Here is a 17,344-nt window from a genome sequence, read left to right as displayed (position 1 = left end):
ATGCTGACGAGACGCAAACCCTCTTTAGGAGCAGACCAGTAAAAAGGCGGCTTCTGATGACGCTGCAGCGTGGGACACCCGGGGTGGCTAACAGTGTTGGGTGCAGCCCTCAAAACTCAACTCTTTGTTGTTCCCCATCCGAACAAGGGCCTCAGAGAGAGCCCAGCAACGATTTTCAGTGCACCACACAGAGTCACCACGATCCTATCTCCATGAGCTCTGGCCAACCCAAAGGACAGTGGACACACGCTATTAGAAAAGCATCCCCTGGGACCAAGGATGTGGGATTAGGGTTATTAGACAGCTGGTGCCAATACTGCCTCCTATCACATGAAAAGAAATAGCTCTCTTCCTCTTTCGCTCTAAGCTCAGCATTAAGAGCATGTAATGCAATAAGGTCAAGGGAGTGCATAAAGGTTAGGACAAAATGTTACCTCTCCTCTCCTTAATTCCCCCACTTAATTTTAAATGGCGAACTAAATCAAGTGATATAATCTATCTGTACTCGAAAAGTATGTCAATCAGGAAATACATAACAGATTTAACAAAAATGTTACGTTTTCTGGCAGGCAATACATATTTATAAAGATAAAATGGAAAGAACACAGGTATGAGTGAACAATTTTTATTGAAACCCTCAAAGATTAAAGAGGACCAAATGGTGAGTTTGGGTACCATAACAGAAAATCTCACCTAACTGTACCATCATTCACAGGAATGAACAAACCCAAACACGACAAAATTCAAATCTCATGTAATTGCTACAAGTGAATGTAAATGAACTAATCATTTTATCTTAACCTTTCTTTAATCATATGAAAAAGAAGGGAATTTACATGGCATAACAAAAGATATGCAAAACTTAATGAAACACAATTCTCTTAAATTTCTCACTTATTTTTATAGGATGCAGAAATGCACTTGAAATGATTAAATGACTTAAGCTGATTCTTTTTTATTGCAAACTGTTTTAACATCAGCTTAACCCCCATGCATGGTATTCAAAAAGAACACAGCTTTTGAATTAGAAAGATCACTTAAGTTAAAATGAGGAAGTAAGTATTGAACTTAGGAAAAGGCTGGGGTTTCTTTTGAAAGGAATCTTCAAGTACCAATACGCATAGAGAAAGAATACTAATTTTGGTTACATTTTCCCCCTTACTGTTAAATATACAAACTATAATACCTTTCAAAATAAAACACCCATATAAGATAACTTGAATTAAGAAACATTCAAACCAGGTCTTGGAAAAACATCAAGCAAGAAATTTACTGGGCCAACAATGTTTTAATTTGTGATTATTCGAAACATTTCATCAGTCTCCTGCGGTAGAGCCCTGTTTCTCTCCCTTTCGGTCCCTACAGTTAAGAAACCTTTCTGTATGTGCTGCTGAGACAACCTGCGATCGTTTCACTTAGAGGAAGGACACTGCCATCCACTGACAGACCAAGGAGGAAGAGAAAGTAGGCGCTCTGAAGGAAACTTATATGAGGGGAAAAGAAAAACACGATCGAAAAGCTAAAGTGTTTTGTTGTTGTTGTTGTTGTTGTTGTTTTCCCAAAGGAATGCTGCACCCATTTCACTTAATATTAGAAATCCAGGTTAAAGGCACTGGGATGTACTCCTCACCATGAGTAGACTACTGAGTTACATTCGACAGTTCTGAGTCGGCTGTTGCAATCAGCCTGCTTGCTGAGTGTTTCCGTGACATTTCTTACACAGAAACCTAGTGTAAATTAGGTACGTTTCAATCCGTTTATAATGTAACTAGTTTTATAAAAATGTTCAGAGTTGCTAATAAAGCACCAAGAAAAAGAGAACCTCAGAGAGAGGACTCAGATCCTTTCTACAAGGTCACCCCTTTACAGTTTTCTCTAATAGGACCTCCAGAGTGACAAAAGTCCCCTCTGACATGTCCTACCTATGTAATCTTAGGGATGTAGAACATTGCTGTGGTGACTAAACCCAAATGCCAATTTTCATTATAAATAGTTAAGAGACATGTTACAAGATTTCATGGCTTACTCTTAAAAAGGTAAAATAGGTGCAATTTTCCTTTAAGAAAGTCTTTGTTTTGTAATATATTATTAATATTCTGACATTCCCTTCAGTAAACACTAGTAATAACTACACTGGGACTACCAAAGAACTGTGAAGTAGCTACAATTTATCTACAAATACTGCATTTTTTTCACTTGAATACAGCATTTGTACATTTTAAGAAAACATTGTACAAAAAAAAAATCATATAAATGATGAGCCTCAAAAAAAATACCTGTCACTAAAGTTTTGAATTGAAGTGACCAAAGACCATAGTAAATGAAAACATTTCTAAACATGATGTAAACATAAATGGAGTAACGCAAAACATCAAGGTATTCAAATCTACTGTATTGCTATTTTCACCCTTAACACATCTTTCTACATAGCTTCCTCCTTTTGGAACAGTAATGTAAGGGGCAGTACGTCATTTCATAACTTTATGCCATCAAATTAGTTAATACAGATGCTTGACACATTTAATTATACAAAATCAATTTGTTTCAAGATACAAAATTAATGTTGATATGTAATTAATGAAAAAAATAAGATGTTAAAAAGGTAACTATAAGAATACCCAGAGATATGTTGTATTCCCATTTATATAGATCTGATCAATAAAACATCAACACATTCACTTAGATACTGATTTAATCCATGGATCAAGGCCATATTTTCAAATATTTTAAGGATGCCAGGACACTGCAAAAGCTGGAGAAAAGAGATGAGGAACAATATATGCTTGCTAAACAAGAACTATGTTTATTTAGCTAGTGAATATCTAGAGTAATAAATTTTTACTTCATGATAGCAATCAGGCTCGCAAACACCCAGAAATAGGAATTCAGGGTTTTAAATGTAGTTATAAAGGTCATAAAAAGTCTGATTAGACTGAGGTACATTTACTCAAAATTTTGAGATTCATTAAGTGGTAGCAAACAAAATAATTCCTCAGACAAATGCACATTTTTCAGTATACATATTATTGGGGGAGGGAGGGGAGAAGAATGTGCATTAACTGGTGAAACCCACCAAGCTGCATATCAATATTCTGTTACACCAAACAGTTTGAAGACAAGGGAAATGTTCTAATATAATCTCAGATTATGTTTCATTTGGCTAAAATAGAGCTTAAGGTTGCTTTGCCATATTAAAAGTTTACTACAATAATTTTTCACATAAACATTTAGACTTGAACTCCAGGACTAAATATGGCATGATTATTTTGCTTTTAATCTGTCAAATAGCTAAAAATTGACAATTTAAAAACTACAACAAAGAAAAAGTTGAAGCAGTGTGACTCTTAACATCATCGAACCACTTCTAACGGTTAACTGTTAGTATTTAACAAACTCAAAGAGTTAATGAATCCTTGCATTCATTCAGTCTTCTGTGCCTTAGCTAGGATGCATAATTACAAAAGACAGCAGATACTGGTAAAAGCTTCAGGACAGAAAGTGCTTGACGAAGTTACAGTTCTCAAGTGTGTTTGGTGAGAGTATAAGGGCAGATGCGCTAATGAAAACCATTACAAGAAGAGTCAATTCTGTGTTAGAGTTCAAAGATGTCACCTTAAGCAGAAAAAAGCTTTAATAACGTCTTCTTTGACTTATTAGGCATTTCCAGAGTCTACATCATTAGTGTTGTAATTCTAACAGGACATCTTCATATGGTTATTGTTTGTTTCTATTTCTCTCCTGAAAGAAAAACACAAAGACCTTTAACAAAACACCATCATTATTTAACGATTTAAATTATACTCACATATAACATAAACCATCTCCACAAAACGTTCTTCCAATACTAACTCAAGTAATTAGTTAAAAATGATTCACTAACACCTAAACACACTGTGGGATCACCACAAACCATTTGAAAATAAAGAAATCCAAACAAAAACCTACTTCAGGAGACCACAGGCTCTCTCCACAGCCCTGTTTTCCCCCAGAGTTCTGTTGAGGTGAGAATATTACAGTAATGTCCTTCCTGCCCTTTCAGTGAGTTTTTGATGCTTAGGTATCAGACAGACGGAAAGTCCTCTGAAGCAATTTGAAAACTATTGGCTGAGGTAAAGTTAAGAGGAAAAGAAAAGAGCTGCAATAAATTAAGCTTTCAGTGTTTAAAAAAAAAAAACCTCAAAACATCAATCACAAGCTTCCTTACATCATACTCTCACACTCAGCATAAATTTCACATCAAGAAATATTAATACTTATTATTATTAATAATTCCTTTTAAGAAAGCAGAAACCCCTTGAACAAAAGTTTAACTGAGTGATATTTTCATGATGTTTATTAACCAAATAACCTATAATACTGGTCCTTGAAAAAACAGCTGCCCAGCACTGTGCACGCCTATCGAGTGACTGCAGCATGCAGTCTGTGTGTGCCGTCTGCTGTGACGAGGAACTCACTGGTTCTCAAGTTTCAGCCAGCGTCAGAATCACCTGGGCAGCTTGTGGGAACACTGCCTCCTGGGCCCCGAAGGCCTGAAGCTGGACCCGTGAGACCGCAGTTCCAACACATTCACAGGGGACCCTGACCCTGCTGCTCCAAGGACCACACCTTCAAAGCCACTTGTGTCTAACACATTACAAGACACTCTATTTTTGGTTTCACTACTCCTGTTCCAATTTTTCATGAGTAGTATATGTTCCGTAATAAATATTTACATACTTAGCAAATGGTCAAATCAATGTCCCATCCTCTGCGACACCATCAGAAAACTGTATTTTAAATTCCAAAGAGAACTTTAAGTTGTTACTAAATTCCTTTTTCATTTTTATATTCCTAGAACTTGAATAACTGTATCTAATGCAGAAAGCTAACAAACAAATGTCCTACTACACAGTAACTACAAATAAATTACTTTATAGACCCATAAGCATAAATTAAAGAACTAAACAAATTAAAGAAACTAATTTCAATTTAATTAAAGAAATCAAATAAAACAAAAACGGAAAACAGATACAGAGCTAGCTAATTAATCATGTTTCAAAAGGATAAACAAAAAACAAAAATCCAACAACATAAGCAAAGGAAAAAAACACCAAAAAAAAAAGAATTTGGAGCCAAGATGCTGTAGTCTAATTTTACAAAGGCCCTAAAGCTTTTAAAAAAAACAGCCTAAACATAAAGAAAATTTAGTTCTCAGCTGAAGGAAACAGATTTGTACGAGAAATGTTGACGCCTGCTTTAATTAGCTGGATATAAAACACGAAGAGAGGTTTTAAAGAAAGAAGAGGTAACAGCTCGCTGTTCATTCTTCTCCATAAAATGACTGATTAAAACTAGAGAAATTCATCAGCTCCATGAAGAGCCCCAAAAATAAGGAAAATGGGCAATGCTACTTCAGGATAAATTAGACAAAGAGAGGTTTAATCAGTGGGAGGTGATCAGGTATATGTATGAATGAGGATCATGTGTTATTTAAATAGAAGTTAGAGATGCTGTTTCAGTTTGAGCTGTAATAAACTGTGACACCCTTAACTGAATCAGTAAAATACACAGATTACATCTATGAACATAATGCATAACTTCTAACTCAGTAGACAGGAAAAGAAGAAAACTGTAAAAACTCCGCCAATCCAACGGGACAGCAAAGAGGGGAGGGAGGAGCTTGAAAGACCTAGGTTAATTAGAAAGGAAATGTAAAATGGCAGAACTATACATTTATGTCATTTTTACATATATATCAAGCAATCAAAAACACAGGTTCATCAATGAAAATGAAACAGCTCAGATTTAAATTTAAGAAAGATTTAGTAACATATGATCTACAAGAAATAAATCTTAAACATAAGGACACAAATTAAAAATAATGAAAAACAAGCTAAATAAAGGCTGAAACAACCATATTCAAATCAGATAAAACAGACTCAGGCAAAAACCACTGTTAGAGATAAAAGAATCACTACATACTTAGTATTTTGAGGTTAGCAATACTTTGATACTAACTGCAGAAAAGCATGAGAAAATTGAGTCCAGTCTCACCTGTCACAAAAGGGTCTCTTGCGAGCTGTTTTGATGGTAAGAGTATATACAGAGAGGAGCTAACATAGGAGCACGAAGCCCAGTAAGAAGGCTAGCATCATCATCCTCCAGTACAACAACAGTAACAGTAACTCCTACACCAGAATGAACAATGCTGAAAAGTGTCTGGATTTGGGGGTACATTTTGAAAGCAGAGCCAACAAGATTTACTGATAGAGTGATCAGATATGGGTGTGAAAGAAGTAGCACACATGAGTGTAATGTTACTGGCCTAAGCAACTGGAAGGACGGTGGTGCCCTCTACAGAGAGGGAGAAGGTTTGGGGCAGGTGAAGAAACAGGAGTCGGGCTAAATTTAAGATGCTTATTGGACAACTAAGTGAAGACGTCAAACAGGCAACTGGATACATGAGTCTGGACACAGAAGGATAGGTCTGGGATGGGGATACAAACTTGACTGAAGTCCTCACCATGGTAAATGTCTATCAACAAAACTCAAGTCCTCCTGAAGTCTACAGGGTCGTCAATACCTCTGCTTTATGGAGAAAAACGAAAAACACCCCCACATTTATATTAACAATATCCAGAACAGTGTCTGATACTGTTAGTATTAAATAAATATTTGATTCGAATATAATGAGAATGGGCATGCTATCCAGCTACAGGTGACAAGAAATACTAGACTTAAGACGTGGTGAGCCATCAGTGATACAACTAGTGCTGTTGTAAAACCAGGTACATATTACACAGCTGACATCTTAGTTACACGTGCTGGTGTCTTGCTGGCAGTTATAAGGGGAGAAAGGAAACCTGAATTGCACAGAAGGAGACATGGGCCAGCACACCTGGGAAACAACTAAGCCTCTAGTGACAGTTCAGAAGACAGCACTTCAGTTACGTACACTCTTTAGGATACACTTTCCAAAATGATTCACAAAACTCAGCTTTTGTTTTTAATGATTAACAATTCAAAAAACAATCTGCAGAAGAACCCCCCCCCCTTTTCTATTAATAGAGCTATGTCTCAACCAGGCAGATTTAAAGATCAGGGCTTTGGAGCCTCTGGCATAATAAGGATTCTTCCTCACCCAGAGCTGAGCAAAGGCACTGGAGATCTTAAGGCCAAGACCTAGAACTTGACCTGTGGCAACAAACTCTGCGAGGTTTACCTGCAAATCCATTCTGACACAGCTTAACAGACGAGCTAAGAACTTCCCTACCAGTAAGGCTAGGAAAGAGCTGAAAACAAAATTTTCTTTAGTGTCCTCAGAGAGGCCATCAGCTTGCCCTTAACATTACAGGTAAATAACTTGTTTCCTTTTAATCATCTGTACGTTTATCATTACTAGCAATATTTCAGTAATCAGACCTGAGTCCAAATGAGCCACAAGGGAAAAAGCAACTGCGTATCTAAGAAGGCACACTATAGAGAAGGAAAGTGAGAATAATCACTTAGAACACAAGTACAATAAAATGGAAGTACTGAAGGAGTCAGCAACACCTATCTGATTTTCAAACTAAAAATCTGAGTGGATGAATTAAAGAGGGAAATGTTCACTGCCCTTCTGGGGAGTAAAACATTAAGTCCAAGAAATATCTCAAACTACTGAGCAGGAAGAGCGAGCTGGAAATCACAAAGGAAAAAATAAAACTGGTGGACAGAGCCAAGGCAAAACGAACATTCTAGAAGCAGGAAAAAGAACAAACAGAAGAGCTAAATAATCACAAAAAATTTTACTTGATACTCCTCCTTGCATGATGTGGGGCTTGATGTTCCCCCTTTACAGTGTGGACTGGGCATACTACTTTGCTTCTAAGAATAGAGCATTAAAAAAAAAAAAAAAAAGGACATTGACACTGGAGAATCCTACCAGCCTATCAGACAGCTTAACCACATCAAGTTAACAGCACCAGTAACAAGTTATGTATGATCAGATGAGAAGGACACATCATGTATGTGGTAATTCTTCCCAATATCCCATAACCTCAATCTAATCATGAGAATGCAATATTGAGGGTCACCCCATCAGTAGTCTTCAAAAATGTTAAAGCCATGAGAAAAGGAAAGACAGAGAAACTGACATGGCTTGAAGGAGAGTAAGATGACATGACAACTAAATGCAAAGTTGTGTTCCAGATCTTAAATACAAGACATCAATGGGAAAACAAGAAATCCAAAAAAGTCTGTAGTTTAGTTAACAGTATTATACCAATGTTAATTCCTTAGTTTGGATGAATATAATTATGTAGATGTTATAATAGGAGAAAACTAAATAAAGGATATTAAAAATTTTCCCATATTACCTTTGCCACATTTCTGTAAATCTAAAATTGTTTCAAGATAAAGATTTTAAAAAACCATAATAAAAATTAGAAAATTACAGCCTTTAAATATCATATTAAGTATCATATGGCTGTAGAAATATACATATGATCTACAGGATATTGTTATTTTAATGGCTCCTCTGCTTCTCTTTTTATTGTTTCTGAGGATAAAAGTGTTACTTAAATTCTGCCCCAAAGTTAAAACTGATGAAATATCAGGCTATAATTTTAATTTTAAAGAACAGTGCACGTTTCAAGAAAAGATAAAGTTTAGAGATGAACAATGACTAAAACTGAAATACATAATATATTCAATTCTTCAGAAAAAGTAATGACTTACCAGGAATGGATTCTGCATAGGTTGGCTGACAAGACTGGAAAGATTCAGGCCAAAGAGCAGAAGAAGGGCAGTGAGAGATGAACAAACCCCCCAGCCGTTCAAAACCCTCAACATTTGTCCAGAGCCACTGAAGTGCTCTGATACTGAGACAAGCTTCTGACAGGCACTGTCCCAAGAACAGGATGGATCCTTTTGCATTAAGAGAGCAAAAGACAAAGAGTGTAAAGGAAACAGACCAATTCTGCAAAGTAAAATAAATTCAAAACCAAAAGATCATCAAGGGAAAGAACAAAACATATGCTGTGAAGGTTGTTTTTGAAAATCAATTCTTCAGATTTTTTAAACTTATGTTTCCATGTAAGTGAGACGCTAACATTTCAGATCCTCTGCATGACCACACTGTAATAGAGAACCGCTTTATAAGACTGCCATGCCCACGTTTGCATTTATAAAATAAAGAAGTATGTCAGGTTTGAGAAAAGAACAGATGCAGTCTAATAATATCTAAACTATTCATCTGTACGAAAGATCAAATAACCTCAGACTGTACTGTAAAATGGAAGTCAGGATGAAGTTCAAACAGTGAAAAATGGTGGAGGACAGTCATAACACAGGACAGTTTTCAGTGGTCCGCAGGAGAGTAAAAAACACGGTCCTAAGACTTAGGACTAATTCATGCTTTGAGCTGTGATTTAGTTTCAGCAAAATAATACCACTTACCACATTAAATTAACTTTTTGTTTTTCCGGAGTCTCATTTTGGTTAAAGTTTTCACTGAATTTTATGTTTAAGTAATACTACAGAAATAAAAAAATTATAAGAAAAAAGCATAAGGACCTCGATTTGCAGATATAATTGTTAGGCAGAAAATCCTAAGGATGTTTTATTAGAACTACTAGAACTCGTAAGTGAATTTAGCATGGTCACACGCACGACACAGGACATTTCTATAAACCAGGAGCAAACAACTGGGAAAACTAAAAATTACATTTCCAATAGCACTAAAAAAATATAAAATACTTAGCAATAAATCCAGTAAGAGACATTCAGGTCCTCAACAGTGAAAACTACAAAATTTTACTGAGAGAAATTATGTTTGTCTCTCCAAGAACTATGAGTTTTACAAAAAAAAAAGGGCTATTTATCTTGGACGGCTTACTGACAATCTTTAATATTTATCTGCTGAATGAATAAAAGGGAACATAGTTAAGAAAAGGACTTGCAGGATCTAAATATATAATGATAAAGGTTGACTCAAATATAAGATACATGCTAGAATTCTCACGGGAAAAAAAAAGAAAAAAGACTGATCTGGGACCTGGTGACAGGTGTTAAAGCCAAGCACAGGAATTAATACACAAACCCTATTTTGGAGTGAGATTTTGGACTCTACAACAAAATGAAAGTAACAGTAAAATGATTATGCTCCAGACTGTTGTTCACAAGTGGAACTGTCCACCTGTAGCTTTTTTACATCCTACACCTTTTACTATATATCCTATCTTTTTTCCATTCTCTTATGTTATTTCAAATGCAAATAAGAGTATCACATGTTTAAGTTACTAGATTTGAAACACCTTTCAAAATATTCCAAGTTTTCTGCTAAGAAACAGTAAAATCAATTTCACTCAGAAATTAGAGTGCAATATAGTTATTAAAGTTCTAAATTAAGAAAATGCATGTCAAACTTTCAAAATAAACTATTATGTAAACAGGGAAGATAATTCAGTAATTTAAGTTACTTCCTGAAACTTCTCACGTTCAGTTAAAGTTAAACATGTATGTTCCTGAAGTAAAATCGCCCCTCAGTATCTGCAGGGAACTGGTTCCAGGACCCCGTGGATATCAAAATCCGAGGATGCTCAAATCCCTTCAGCTGGCCCTCTGTATCCATAGGTTCCACACCCACGGATACGCAGGGCTGACTGGAATCATGCATTTGCGGTTGCTACTTCAAATGCTAACTGAATACAGCATTCAATTTAAGCATGACTGTTCACACCATCACAGATGTGAAAGAAATCTCTCCCAAAGAGCTGTGATTTACCCAATAAACTATAGTTAATTCTTTTCCTAAAAATTCACTAAGTTCTTTATCGTCATTGGAACTTAACATAGCCACTATTAACTCTCCTACGGGGCAACAAAATTAATCTGAGGGGGAAAAAAAATCAATGTTATAAAATGCTAACTGAAGTACCTTCTTCCCACCTCTGGCTTATAAAGAATACTTACCAAGTTCAGAGCATTACTACATAAAAACAGAGTCATCTTGACTATTCAAAATATGACTCAATGTCTCATCAGAGGATTACTCCCTTAAATATCTAATATAAATTTATTCTATTAAGTGTGATACATCCTGTGCCAAAAACTATTTCCAGAGAAATACTCTTCAAATTTTACAGTGAAGCTCAAAGGGAAAGCAAGATTTTATATAATGAATTTATTTTTGTTAATTATAGTCAACTCACCAACAGACATCTGCAACCATAAAAGTTTACTAAAAGGCAGTCAAATAGATATTTAACCCATTCTTGATCCTACGAACTGTAATCTGATTAATGGGAAAGCATTAAACTAAATGTTCTACTTGAGAAAAAGCAGCATAGAACTTTCAGGAAAATGCTTACTGTTGTCCACAGGTGTAACTATTAAGTAATTTCTTGCATATTAACACAAACTTGATTACTTTGAGACATACCTAAAATCATCTCATTTCAGAATCAAAATTATTCCAATTGTGAAAAAAACTATGTATCAGGAACTAAAATTTACTTTGGAAATAACCAATGATATAAAATAGCATACATGACTGAAATACAGAGAGGATTCTAGAAATTAAAATTATTTAGTAGGGATTTTATCACAATCAATGCATTGCTTGTTTCTGCATCAGCTGCAGGGCTTCATTTCCTTTTAAGGGAATAGGTAAATGCCAAATTTTAGAAGTTCATCTCAAAATAACAGGGACCTAAGAACACTAATTATTCCTATATGGAATGAAAAGAGCTATTAAACTAAAATTCTCACCTCAAAATGTTTCCTAAGCAATAAGGATTTATAAGAATGAAAAAATACACTTGTTTAATTTAGTACAACAGAAGTAAAATTTCACCAAAAGGTTATCTAAATAGTCAAAAGCAGATTCTACAGCTATGTAGACTACTCCTGGACAAATATACTTCGGTCATTATTAGTTCTTTGTTTTCTTTATTTTCTAATTAAACTAGCTTTATCGTTAGAAGTGATGTAACTGCAAGTTAAAGTGATGAAGTAAAACCTCCCCTATCCTCTTCTAGTTCTATTTTAAGTTCCTCTGACAGGTTACCATTGTAACTTTAAGTAGCACACTAATACATAAATTTCCTGATTTTTCAATTTAGACACGAGCAATTCCCACTGTATCTGATGAGCAATCCTCACAATGAATGTAATATTCTCCTCCCTCCTCCTTCTCACACGAGAACTCACTCTATTTTTATTTCTAGTGACAATCCTTATGACTTCAAACAATTGCTTGATATATAATTATAATCTTTCAACAATTGTTACCTTCGAAAAGATGAGAAAAATCTGTGCATTTGTTTACCTTTCCTTCCCACACCATCTCATAATACTTTGTTCTAACTATAATTAAATCTTTTATGTACTATTGTCCATTTCTACAAATGGAAAAACCAATGGGCGGCTTTTATTATGTAACTTGAATGATCAAGTATCAGTTCCTACATAAAGTAATTAAACCGATAAAAATTCTATGACATTCAAACTTTCCAAAAGAAAAGAGATTCTTCAAAGAATTTACTCATTTAACAAATGTTTAATAGACACCTACAATGTGCGGAGCATCAGGTGATAGGGATTCAGCAAAGAATAAATCAAGTCCTGTTCTCACAGGGCATCTCCAGGGTCAGTGCTTCCCAACCAAGGGCTCCTGTCTTTTGTCAGGCTTCGAAGACCGCAATGTCACTTAGCAGACAGAGCAGAGAGAGATGCTTACAGTCCTGAAATCCACTGTTCACAAAGAAGACCTGTCTCCGAATGCAGACAGAGTCCCTGTTGAGAGAGATTTGTTCTAGTATATCCAGCTACCAGGTATTACTATCTTTCTTGAATTCCTTTTCATTCTGCTGAAATTCCTTAAGTTTGTCACAAAGCTGAGCTCTCTATTTTGCACTCCCCCCTCACTGATATAATTCGACACTCATCTTCAAAATTCTATGCCCTACGGACCTATACTACAAGATAAGATTTTATATATGTGTCCAGAGTTGTGGATGAGAGAATTGTGACAATAGATTCTCTCTCCTTTGTAGTGACTTTAGCTAATTTGTCTTCTGCTTAGAAAGCTTGTCTCTTTATCTAGTCTTTTTCTCCTTTTAAAATTTTAAAGAATCCTACTGGTTACTCAGTGAGCCCGTTCCTTCTGAAAATGTTTATCTTTTGGAGCTGGAAATTTTTCTTTACTCTTTCTTCCCCTTGACTGCTTTAGAGACAGTGGGCCTCCTTTCTCCCGCACCTTTCACCGCTTACACTTTTCATCTCTATTGCTCCACATTTGGAAATTTCTTTGATTTGAAATTCCAGATCATTAACTGGATCTAAAACTTGACATTCTATTAATCCACTTGCTGACAAAAAAACTAATTAAAAAAAATTTGACAATCATGTCTTTCATTTCCAAGAACACTTTCTGGTTTTCTTTTTTTTACATATGAAACCTAACAAGTCAAATTTAGTTGTATAAATTATGTTCTGCTCTCTGAATTACCTATTTCTTTTTAGAGGGTTTGTCTCGGTTGTCTTTTCATCAAGCTTGATTTTAATCAAATATATCAAAATTACATGCCCAAATCTAAGAATGAAGAACTTTACAAATACTACAATAGCTGGCATGGACTGTTCCTGCAGTTTTAAGTCTCACAACTACCCCTCACTCTAAAGTAGAGAGCCTGACTTTCCAAGTTTTAAATAACCAGACAGGATATGTCTGGTCAGCTCCTCCATAGGGTGCTGTGCTGGCAAAGCAAGCTGGGGAATTCCTCCATTGCCAAAATAACCAGAGGAAAAAAAATCAGTCAATAAAAACAACCCAACAATGACAAGATGAAGTTAGCTTTTTAAAGTTCTTGTCTGCTATCACAAGCAGGTTCAAGAATTTAAAAGAAAAATATGAACACATTAAGAGAAATGAAAGCAAGCTACAGTAACCACAAATCTAAATGTAAAATTTTAAACTACAAAACTTTTATAGCTTATAGACTTCTATAAAGTATAGGAAAAAAATCTTCTCAAACTTGGGGAAGGCAAAGATTTTGAACTCAGATTAGTATAAACCTTCTAAAACTGTTCTTACTATTCAAAAGTGTTTTTCTAATCTTAGCCTGGATCTTATACTACAAGAAAAAATACACACTATACTTTTTGGGGGTAAAGAGCCATGATGTACGAAATGTACTCTCAAATTGTTCAAAAAGGGGGAGGGCAGAGCTAAGTGGTAGAGAGAATGCTTAGTATGCATGAGGTCCTGGGTTCAATCCCCAATACCGCCCCCCCCACATACATACATACATACATACATACATAAATATTAATTAAATACCTAATTACCTCCCCCTACTCCATAAAAAATCAACTTGCTCAAAAAAATATAAAGCAAAAACATGTTCCTGCTGATGGCCATTTGAGTTGTTCCCTGTTTTGTTTTTGTTTCTTACTATTATCAACTGTGCTCCTCAGAACATTCTCATGTGTTCTGGGGTATGTGGGAAACTTTTCTTAGAAATATATCCTGGAGGAGAACTGCTAATTATAAGGTACTGAAATGTTTAGCTTTATAAAAAAAAAAATGCAAAACTACATGCCCATGTGGCTGTATCAAGTTAATGCTCCCATCTGCAATAGCGTGAGATATTTTGTTGGTCAACAGTCTCTCCCAATACTTGATATTATCAAATTTCTTAATTTTGCCAAATGAGTGGATATAAAAGACGTTCTCATTATAGTCTGGATCTGCACTTCCTGAATATTAGTAAGATTAAATACCTTTTTATATACTTACTAGTCATATTTATTTCCTCTTTCATGAAAAGATTATCTATAACTTTTGCCCATTTTTCTATTGAGTTAGTTATTTTTCCGAAAACTGATAATTATAGGAAGCAGAAATACACTCTTAACAGACATCTTTGTGCTCAATAAAATCAAATGGATTCTAGATCAAAGGACTTTCAGGTAAGAAAGCAACAGATGTGAAGGGAGCGCTAGATGTGACAATGTAAACAAACTGTCACTGAAGAACACAAAACCTCACTCATCACAGAATCAACACAAAGCAAATCAAGCCAAAGACATGGAAATTCAAATTCGAGAAATTCTCCAAAATAAAGAAAAATAATAAAGATAAAAACCAATGAACCAATGGCACTCAAGGGCAAGGTCTCAATATAGTTTTTAGATGTTACTAGAAAAATGAAAACAAAATAAAAAAAATCTTGGGCTATAGATGAAGGAATAAGAAAAATTCTAAGAGATCCATATCGTACACATTCCACATACATGTTCAATGGCAAGAATAAATTTTGTGCACGCAGACAGAAATAATTATTTCCAAAGAAAGAAAAACTTAGGCTGCCTTCAGACTTCTCCATAATATAAAACTATAAATAATGTACTATAAATAGAAAACTAAAGTAAAGCCTGAATGAAAAGACTGTGACCCAAGAATTTTACATCCAGATAAAACTGCTGTTTACATACCATGGCCAAAGAAAGGCATTTTTTGGATGTAGAAGTGCTTAATAAATATATCATCAAATTACTCTTTCTTAAAAAAAAATCATAGTAAAACAACTTATGATTCAAAATAAAAATGTCAAAGGTGGGTTTAAACATAAGACGACGGGGAGTAAGCCATGAAACAATATGAAATTTTAAAATTTAAAAATACAAAGTTTAAATTGTTGTATATATGATTACCAAACAATATGTAACTCTCAATTCCTGAGACAATTATATAATTAAAAAAAGAAAAAAGCTAGGATAAATTTTCAGTCTGGCTATTGAAGAAATGTGGGAAGACACACAAAGGTGACCTCTCCTTAGCTGTGGGAGGAAGAAGAATTGATGAATATTTTCTTGCCATGCATCTTTTTTCCCTGAGTAAGCTCGTCTTTCACGGAATCAACTGTTTAAAAACAAAAAGCTCCCAAATCTGACTCCCACATTTAACTGCCAATTAGATTTATTTCATGGTCTGTATTTCTCAAAAGCATCATAAAATCAGCATATCCTAAAATGAAATCTTTACTTGCATTCCACCTTCCTCACTGCAAATCATTTCTCCTGATTCACTATTTGTAATGGCAAATGACCATTTACTCAATCAAAAGCTACTTTTGATCCTTTTCCCCTCATCTCCCACACTGAACCTGGAGAAAACTCAATTATATTCAGCAATCCATTTAAAACATTGAGGAGGGCTTTTAACAGCCATCTGTACTATTACAAAGCAAAGCTTCTAACAATTCAGTACAGTAAGCACTAGCACCAAAATCATCTGAGGTTCTCGTACACGATCAGGTCCCTTACCAAATAAGGAGTGGCCTCAAGAATCTGCATTTGCAGGAAGCAGCCTGATACATGTCTAAGTTCTGGAATCTACTGCTCTAGGATCATTATTTCAACATTATTCAGCAGTGAAGATAATTTGAAATTGTTCCTTCTGCACAGACTAAGAAGCCACAAGGTACTTAGGTTCACACACAGAATCACTGATGTTTGATACACAAAGTTCCTGCTTTATCTTAATCTCTACATAGAAGCTTTCCATAGTAACCAACATAATTTACTGGACAAGCTTCTAACTTTAGCCCTACTTCATTTGAAATTTAAATATATTGTCTATGAAAAAAATCTTGCTAGTTGCCTACTCCATCCATTCTCTTTTCCTCCCTAAAATAGGACTCCACAATTTACTTTTGTAGTTTGCAACAGAAAACATATCCTCAACCTGCTCTGGGTGCTGTGATCAAAGCCTGGCCAATCTGACGCAAGCACAGTGTGTAGTAACTTCCGGAGAAAACTCCCTCGATCTCCCAGTGGGTAAATAAGAGAATTAAAAATCAATTTCTGTAGAGTCTAAATCTAAAAGCCATGTCTTCTCAACGCTAAGGTAGCTTCCTAAAGTAAAAGACCTTAGTATATTCTGTACAAGTCTTTAAATGTACAAATTATAAAAATGCCTCAGAAGTCTTGGGGGAAAACTTATTTTATTTCTCATCAATACAAAATGAGTAATATTCAAACATTTATTTAAAAGCTATCTCAAACACATTTTCCCATAAAATCAATGTTTAAGATTAGTGATGAGAATCCCCACCCAGCTAATTAAGTCTGCTCAATTACAAATGCAGAACTCACTGAGCTTTGGTGAACAGAACTCAATGACCTTTATCACCTAAGAAGTCAGAAAAACAGACAGGAAGTGAATTCAGAGTAAGAGTTACCCTCGGGAAGGTATCCAGGCCTTCAAAGGTGTTTGTAGTTGTTTCTTAACCCAAGTGGTTGGTCTCCTTCAGAGTAAAGGTCTTAAAACTCAGAATGTAATACTAAAATGCATTAAAGGATAGCCATCCATGCACAC

At 35.1% G+C, this 17,344-nt stretch overlaps 1 protein-coding gene across 6 annotated transcripts in view; it reads right to left on the bottom strand.

The window, feature by feature from the left end:
- Positions 1-609: 609 nt before the first annotated feature.
- Positions 610-17,344, bottom strand: part of YTHDF3 (YTH N6-methyladenosine RNA binding protein F3) — a 33,461-nt gene continuing 16,726 nt past the window's right edge. For all 6 annotated transcript variants that reach the window (XM_031441561.2, XM_031441564.2, XM_031441563.2 and 3 more), the window contains one exon: positions 610-3,738. In XM_031441561.2, the coding sequence (XP_031297421.2) occupies positions 3,715-3,738 (24 nt within the window). In that variant the 3' untranslated portion in view covers positions 610-3,714. The remainder of the gene's footprint in view (positions 3,739-17,344) is intronic.

Source organism: Camelus dromedarius, chromosome 30 (assembly GCF_036321535.1).
Source record: "Camelus dromedarius isolate mCamDro1 chromosome 30, mCamDro1.pat, whole genome shotgun sequence".
NCBI classification, from domain to species: Eukaryota; Metazoa; Chordata; class Mammalia; order Artiodactyla; family Camelidae; genus Camelus; species Camelus dromedarius.
This window is presented reverse-complemented; position numbering and strand designations above follow the sequence as displayed.